At 31.7% G+C, this 9139-nt stretch overlaps 1 protein-coding gene across 1 annotated transcript in view; it reads left to right on the top strand.

Annotated features, from left to right (window-relative positions):
- The first annotated feature begins 1360 nt into the window (after nt 1–1360).
- The window catches only part of LOC111088922, a 15301-nt gene continuing 7522 nt past the window's right edge, over nt 1361–9139 (top strand). The window contains exons 1-5 of the mRNA XM_022400262.1: nt 1361–2139; nt 2812–2870; nt 4390–4526; nt 5786–5926; nt 6678–6775. Of these exons, the coding sequence (XP_022255970.1) occupies nt 1361–2139; nt 2812–2870; nt 4390–4526; nt 5786–5926; nt 6678–6775 (1214 nt within the window). The remainder of the gene's footprint in view (nt 2140–2811; nt 2871–4389; nt 4527–5785; nt 5927–6677; nt 6776–9139) is intronic.

Below are 9139 nucleotides of genomic sequence, written 5' to 3'. Positions count from 1 at the left end.
ATTTGACTTATACTTTCTTAACCTCATTTGTAATGTTACTTGCATCTCACTTTCAGAGTTGGATGGGGGAAAATGTATCCCACATGGAATGAGTCCCAGGAATGTAAAATCTATTCAATGCCAAATATTTCACAGCTGTCAATAGATGGTCAAACTGTGTTGAAAGCATATAGAAGCTGGAAATTAAGTAGTGCTTCCAAGAAGAATGATCACCAAAATAATATTTGCAAAGACAGTATGTGTCAGTTTATCAACCTTGAAATTTTGAAGTGGTACTATAAGTATATAGAGTGTGGTTTCAATAAAGTGAATATTTGTTATTACACTACATTTTGGATCAAGAGTAAATGCATTCTTCAATATCTGTAAATATAGTAGAAACATTTGACCAATAAACATTGAATAAAAAATAAATTATTTTTTGTTTATTCAATGTTTGTTGGTCAGATGTTTCTGCTGAATTACAGATAGTTAAAGAAATATGTTTCACTTTGCACAGTTAATTCTCAACAGTATTGTGTATAGACTGGAAAGAAATTGCTTATTGAGTGATATGTGTTATCAAAGTTATCAGGTTTAGTTTGTAATTATATAAAATAAATATGAATGAAAATGCTAATTTTTCCCACTGAGAAATATGTAAAAATTTTTTAGATCATGATTTTGAAGAATTTCAAGATTAAACTAATAAAAAATAGCTTTCATGAAAGGTCTTACTTTATATATTATTTATAATTACTCTGATACCAGTTTAACGGATAAAAAAATCATTAACAGGAATATTTGTATCTAATTTTTTGAGAGACTAGCAAACTAGTTAAGTTTTTCTGCATTGTCAGAAATAATTTCAGTATTTACATTAAAACACATAAAATAGCATATTATGAGGTATAATACTCTTATTTGTATATTTTATAAAAACTCGTTAAAGAGGTAAAAATCCTGAAAAATGTTTAAGTATGAAAATATACATGTTAAAACATTTTATTTCGTGTCATGATTTTGATATGTTTTTTTATTAATATTTATTTAACTCACAGGTGGTCACAATTACTACAGTTCAATTTACCAGAAAAGCTTTGGTAGTAACAAGATGTTTCAGCCACTAGTGTTTGGTAATGTTTTAAAATCAACTTTGTCAGGGAATGTTCTTGATTGCTCACCAATGCATATTTCATTAAAGAAAACAAACATGAGGGAAAATAGCGATTCTGCTAATCATAAGAAACCTTTTTTACATATCAATTATAATTTAGAAAGTCTTGCTCCCCATTCTACAAAGGTAAATTCTTTTCATCAGAACTTCCAAATAAGTTCTTTATCCTCAGGAAATTATTTCACAACTGATGGAATATCAAGTATGGGGGCTGTAAATGATTCTGTAGTTTCTCTCAAGGAACACTGCACGGGAACAGTAACATCTCACAGACATGTATCTAATGTCTCTGAAAAAAGGACTTATAATGAGTCTAATCTTGATGGAAAACATGAAAAGTCCATTGATAAACAAGAAAACCCATTTGGTTCTGTTTTGTCAGTTTTAAAGCCATCATCCAGTAAGTGGACATTCAAGAAGACACACATTTGTGTTGATTCTTCTCATAGAAAAAGAAAGCATAATTCAGATTATTTTCAGCATTTTCCACCTAAAACACACAATACAAACCTAAAACTGTTTAAAAAGAATGAAGACAAGAAAGGTGTAATAACTAAGGTAAAAGAGGTGCAAAATGTGCAAAACATGAAAACTTTAAGTCCTGATCTTTGCATGAATGAAAGTGAGAGTATAATAGACAAAGACCGTAATAATACAGTTATTGAAAATTCTGCTTTTCCATTTCTCCAGAATGTAGCAACAGAGAATACACCACAAAATGAATGTATTTCCTCACAGGCTTCTTTTCATGTTAATTTTGATTTGTGCTTCAGTCCTGGATTCTATGAAGAAAGCCCCCTACCAGATGTTAATAAAGATGTTTGTAGTAGTGTGCAGGAGCAAAAAGACCCTCTGTGTGTTTCTTCATCGAAGCAGGTACCACAGATACAAGAATTCAAAGACAAAGGACCTGTTCACTCAGAAGGTTTGAAAGAAAATGATAGTAAATCCTATATTGTGAACATAACAGATAAAAAAGATAGGTAAGTTCACTCTTCTGTTTTTTTTTAAGGAAGTCTATTGCAGAACACTTTTTCCCCAAGCATGTATAGTTGTTTTGTATGAAAGTTATTATAATCTGTTCTGTTAATTTTTGTTAAGATATTATGTATGAACTTTTCAGTTTGAATTAAGATCAAAACCTGTTGACCTCTGAAAGACACTTGAATGATGTTTTAACAATATTTAGATTATTAGTAGTAATCATATATCTGTTATTTGTACTTTCAACAAAATATATTAAGTTTCTTTTACAAAGTATAAAGCTCAATGCAAGCATATTGTAACAAAGTGAATGTAAAGATAAAAATATAAAAAAATGTCAAAAAATTTACATTGGTCATAGTCAAGTACAGTTACTATATAAGTCATGCTTCAAAGGATCAGCTAGCAGTCATTTAAGTCATGAGTAAATTACAGAAAATATTGTGTCAAATCACTCTTCTTTTGTTATAACTTAATGTATTGGTTGTAGAAAATAACATCTTTGAGTCTTTCTTAATAATTTTGTGAGTGTTATGTTGTGTTTCCTTTCGATGTAAGTTATTAAAATATGACAGCTTTATTATGCACTTTTTAAATAAGAAGTATGTTTGACTGAAGATAGTAATGTGTATGATCTCCTCAACTGTATCAATGTTCATGTATTTTTACAGTAGAATGTCTGTTGTAGCTGAACTCCAAGGAAGTATTCAAGCAGAAACTGAGATTTCAGGTATTTAATGTTTATTTCTTGTGAAGATTTAGTAATTCTGGTTAAGAATCAATTTGGCATTATTATAACATACAGACAGGACTGTGTTAAGTTCTCAGGGGGCCCCAAGCTAAGGTAGAGCAAGTGCCCCTATATATCGGTCCCTACGTATTATAGATATACAAATAGTATTTGTATGTTGGATCTTCTAAGTTACGCAAACAAAAAAAGGAACAGCAACAGATAAAAATATTTGTTCATATACAATATTTATTTTTCTAAGGAGTGATTTTATATTTGATCTGTTTATTATAGTCAATTCAAACTGGCTTATTCATGAAACAATCAGAAAATGGAAATTATGAATTATGCAGCAGTCATAGATATTGACTGCTAGAAAACCTTTTGCTGTATTGATAGAAGAGCATAGCAGGAAGAAAAGTTAATTGAGAATGATTTTCTTGAAGAATTATAATTTCATGTGTTTGTAAAAGGTACAGCTAAAACTAAGACGTACTGGCTTTTTTTAACGTATAAGGTTGGAGAAGATATGTTTAATATCACTTTTATTTTAAAACTTTATGGGTCGAGTAACACAGTGTAAAAATTAACTTTATTATAGGAATTTTATGTGATACATAAACTAATATGTTTAATGCAAGCTCAGATATGTGTTAAATATAATATCACCTAAAGGTTTTGTAAATCATATTGTTATATGTCACTGTACCTTAGATTTTAAAAAAGCTCACTGTGTATTGTACAGACACTTATTATTATATGAAAGAAACTTATCTGTGGTGAGTATTTGTACAAACTATGAATAATACCACTGCATGCTACCATTGAAGAATAGAAAACACTGTGTGAGTTATTTTAATCCTGCACTTTTACAATTTCCAACTTTTCCCGACTTTTATTGTCATACTTGCAAATGTGTTTTGATTAAAGTATGTTATATCAATTTGTCCTTAGTGTTCATCTTCAACCTTATTCATATAGATGTAATTTTTGTTATTGTTTTCCAGATACTTATAGGATAAGATTCATACATGTAATCGTTTCACAAGACATTTAAACAATGAAAAAAAAAAATTTAAATATCATGAATTAGGTGTTGATCTTTATGAACTTCATGTTTTGAAAAATGTAACTTGCATTTTTAACGTTTTTACAGTTTTTACTTCAGACAACAGGCTGACTAGTAGTAATTCACTAGCAAGATATTTTTTAATAACACGAGTTTTCTTCTGGAGACTAGTTTTTACTTTCTTTGCAGTTATATATTAAGGCTTTATCATTTGTTTTTATTTTGAACTGACTTACATTTATCATAATACTTGCTTTGTAGTTATTTGTTTCTCTCAATTACATTTTTTAGTTTCAGGATTTTATAAAAAATTCATATATGGTTATAATTAACATTAGAGCAGTCCAAGCTACTAATAAAGTCAAAACTGCTAATAAATTTTTCAAATGTATATGATTTTTTTATTTTTGTGTATAATTTCAGTGATTTGTGTATCTTGCATCTTTGCAGCTATAAATCATAAGAAAACCAATGCTGAATCAAGAAAGAGATCACTAAAGTTCTCAGCACCCTTTAAATTACAAGATCAGAAAGGTTCAATCTTATTAGACCATTGGATTAAAGCAGTTGATGCTTCTACAAAATTTGTAAGTATTGAGATACATTTTTATTGTTTCTACTATTTTTGCAGTTTCATTTTAAATATAGCCATTAATTTAAAAGCAAATACCACCAATGATACTGTTTAATTTGCAGTTCAATATACCTGTGGATAATGAATGTATAGTTTCTTTCTACTTGCATGACTTAAAATGGTAATTTGGAAGAACGAGTACTAGCTTTGAGGTAATTCTATTTATACCATTTAATCTTACTATAATGGACATAGTGTGTATATATGCTGCTTACCAGTTCCTAGCAGCTGCAGTGTTGGATCTTGGAAAGTTTCTTACTGATTATGTGCAGTACAGTATGGTGGGAAGTAGGGTAATGGTGGCACTGTCTATATAGTACCGGTCACTCTTCAAACAGCTAGTGTGCCCTGCTCCTGCAGTGGATCAGATTTCTCACTCATGTCTCTGTCTGTCTAGTTGAGTGAAGGAAAGAAACACACCATATGGTTTGATCATACCCTAACCACACTACTCTACTTGGCTCACCAATCATTTATGTGTGGGTACTTGATTGGTCATGATATTTTGCTTTTTTGCTTATCCATGCAACTCTTGGGGCTCTTTTGCCTTTCTCTCCAAGTTGAGATAAGATGTGGTGTTCCAAAGGTGTGCTCCTATGTAACCACTGCCATGGGCTTTGTATTTGGCCACTTTCTGAAGGGAGCTCATCTAGGTTAAATGTTGCATCAGCCCCTCCATCATTTTAATGTGGGATTCTAGCTATTTTGTGTCAATGCATTTCCAATAGATACTCACCTCTTCAAACTTTTTCACCTGTCCTCCTCACTTTCCTCTTGCTTCATTTAAGAATGAAGTTATTTGAAGCCCAAGTGCTTAGGGAGAGATACAGGGAAAGATAGTTGTGTCACTCTCATATTGGGGGAATGCTGTTTTCACATGGTGATGTCATCATGCACTAGTGTAATTCATGGTAAACACTTGATTTTTAGTTTGGATTTAGCTCAAGGCTAGTTGTATGCAAATCTCATAGGTAGATGCATGATGGATAAAGCTAGCTATTGTGTGCGTGGTGATATCTATTGGGAATACATTTTCAGTTAAGGAGAATGTTAAGTTTAATTGGTACAGTTTAATAAAATAATTTTCTCTATAAAAATATTTTAAGGACAAAGTATTTTCTTTTTTTATTACAGACAGGGCATTATAGAAAAGCTATTGTAACAATACTCTCTTTATGTCTATTTTCACCTAACATTTTATTTTTACAACAGATGGACACAGGTGAAAGCAAGAAACAAGTTTTTGAGATTATTAAGGAAGCTAGTCATACAATTTTGCAAGAAATTAAAAATGCTGAAGTCATATGCATTTTAATGTGCAATTCAGATAAAGTAGCTGTAATGCACAGTCGGGTAAGGAGGTTGTAGGCTTTTCCTGATTTATTACTAATATATATTAATATATATATATATATATTAATTTTTTCAAATTGGTTCAGTAATTTAAATGAAAATTATGATGTGTTATAAGTGTGTGTGTGTGTGCAAAATATTAAGCTAATTTAAGTTTTTAATAATTTTATTTATATCTTGGATGTATTTTAAAGATGCTTGTACAAGCTTTGTTATTTTCAGTGATATATTATCTCTAATAAATCAAGATTTGCATGTACAAGAGATACAATGAGGACTGGAATCCAGGATATAGTGAATCTGTGAGAATAACCTTATTGTACAAAAATAGGTTAGAAATGCTACCAGATATTATTTTGTTTATGCTTTAAATTTTCAAAGGGATGTATGTATATTCCATACCTATTTAACTATTTAGTACTGATTGTTTTACTGAATTAGGTTAGAGAACAAATGTAATACATTAAGAAATGCAGTCTTTTAACAATTATAAACACTTTGTATAACTTTCTGAATTTTATTTTCATGCAAGTTTGTTTCCTGATGTTGTAATTTCTTACCAAAAAAATCGGAAAGACAGGTTTTATGCAATCATTATACTCATTAAATTATGTTTTCAAAATTCTTTTAATTCAGTTTAAAAAATAAAATAAAGGAATATCTGTTAATAAACATTTTGAATCTCATGTGGAAAGTAACTACTAAGTAGAACTTAATTGTATAAAAATATCAATTACTAAATATTTGATAGGATGAAACATTAACTGCATTAATTAAATGTATGGATGGACAGACAGTAAAGAAACACTTCTATGCAATACCACTGACATCTATTAATGAAGACACTAGGTAAGAAAACATAAAGGTTATATAATGGACATTGTAGCATAGCATAAGAAAAATATGTAAAAGGGTTTATATTTGTTCAAAATATTTTTTATTTTGTGGCTTAGCAATGTGAATTTATTTTTGTTTATAAAAGTTTTGACTGTTAAAATCTTGGTAAGAATACATATAGCTCTATTCTTGTTGCTCTATTGAGATTCAAATATTTCATATAATTATGCTCAAAACTTCAAATCACTTAAAAAGATTCATAATAATAAATAGATAAAACCCACTTGTACATCACATAAATCTTATTTTGTAATATAAATATACATATATATTTTGGCATTTTTCTTTGATTATGGATGACAAATGAATTTTTAATATATATATAATTGTTTTTCTTTATGTAAGACCTTAGAAAGAAAAAATGCTTTCTGTCAATTTGAGTTTAATAATTTCAAAACAATGAACTGGTTTAGTTATTCAGAAATGCTACTCACCTCACTGTACCATAAAGAGTTATTACCTTGCATGGACTGCCATGTAAATATTTGTGCATGCCACCAGCCTTGAACAAAGCTCTCATGCCGACATGTGTCTACATGTATTGTGTAAATTTATGGTGTAATCTTCATTAAGAGGGCAGCACATCCTCCATTACACACACACACACACACGAGCATTAGTACCTGAACACAGGCACAATTTTTCCTCAGCACTACTTGTCTTCAGACTTATGGTTCTGAAAGATTTACCAGAATTTTTGTTTATTGTTTTAAACTTTTATTACTATTCATCATTTAGTCTTTCTTTCTTTAATCTATATGATTATGTGAAAAAATGATACTAAATTTTAAATTTACCTGTCAGAATTATCTTCAATTTGATTTTCTTTTAATGACCTTGTATTTTTGGGGACACATGTTGCATTTTCTGTTCCCACTGTTTAATCCAACATTCGGGCTTCACCAGTATTCTTGAAGATTGTCATATGGCTTATGCACCATTACTATATCTTACTCATTTTATTTCTAACAGATAACATGAAAGAAGCAAACAAAAAAAACAAACATCAGTTTTTGGTTTAATTGAATTTTGAATTCATGTTTCCACATTTTTGACATCAAGGTTTTTTACATTCCTTCATAGGAATCATCCAATACTGTAATTGTGACTGGAGAAGCTGATAATTAGTGATATTTCTGCCATATGTACACCATGTGGTTGGTTCCATTCTGATCTCAGATTCAAAATTCCTGACCACCTACTTCTGTTACTTCAGTTGAGTCTTCCCCATTTTGTAAGTGTTTCATCACTTTTGTTTCCACACCTGATTTTGCTTCTCATTCCATCTTCCAGATGTGGATTAAGTAGTCCTACTTTTTTCCTCAACTGCTTGGGTTCCACAGGTATGTGTCTTTTGTTTTCTGTTTTTCCAGTAATTTTTTTTTTTTCCCCCCTCGACGTGGATTCCTGTATGTGGTGAGGGGACCTCCCAGGGAAGGTTCTGTATTTACAGTTACTTTCTCTGGGATCTAAACATCCACCCACGTGTTTGCCGTGTGTGGCGACCCGTGAAGGGGAGGAGAGGATCCTGGTGGTTGAGTGGTGTCTGGGCACTGCAACACACCACTTTGGCCTTGAATTCCTGTAAACGGCCACCCCAAGGCCACCCCCTAGGGGGTCATTTGGTTGGTCCACTGGGGCTAGGGTCAACTGAGTACCAGTGTTGGGTGTTCTCAATGGGTGTTGTGGACATCGTGTCTGATACTGGTGTTTGGGTATAGTGCTCACAAAACCCTGGCATTGCTGCAGTGTCCTTGTTTGACATTGTAGTGCATCCCCTCGTAGGACTCCATGGCGGGTGGGGTCAGTGGGCACTGAATTTCTCTCTTTAATTATGGATCCCCCCATTCCAAATAAAAAAAATGTTAAAAATCTGCTTATTGGTAAACGACCATGCCTAGAAGACTCTGAACAGCAGTCTCCATCACACAGTACACCTGTACCTCACTTTTTAATCATGCATTCACTATCAGGTAAATCTTTAGGGCAAATGTCTCCTTTTTTATTCAGAAGGGCTTAGAGGGACTTGCTGGCTCTCCAAAGTCAGTTAAGAAGCTACGTTCTGGAGACATCTTAGTAGAAACTTCCCATCCTAAGCACAGTGAACTTCTCTTGAATTCAAAGGCCATTGGGGATATACCCATTGAGGTTACTCCCCACGCTTCCTTGAATTCCTCACAAGGAGTTATCATTGAGAGGGATTTGAAATATATTCCCTAGACGGAGATCCTTGCTGGTTTCTCCAATCAAGAAGTTTCGGCAGTTAAAAGGATCCACACTCGTAAAGATGGAATTATGGTGCCTACCTCAGTTTTA

Source organism: Limulus polyphemus, unplaced genomic scaffold (assembly GCF_000517525.1).
Source record: "Limulus polyphemus unplaced genomic scaffold, Limulus_polyphemus-2.1.2 Scaffold4755, whole genome shotgun sequence".
NCBI lineage: Eukaryota > Metazoa > Arthropoda > Merostomata > Xiphosura > Limulidae > Limulus > Limulus polyphemus.
Note: the sequence above shows the minus strand (reverse complement) of the source record. Positions and strands in the feature narration are given on the sequence as shown.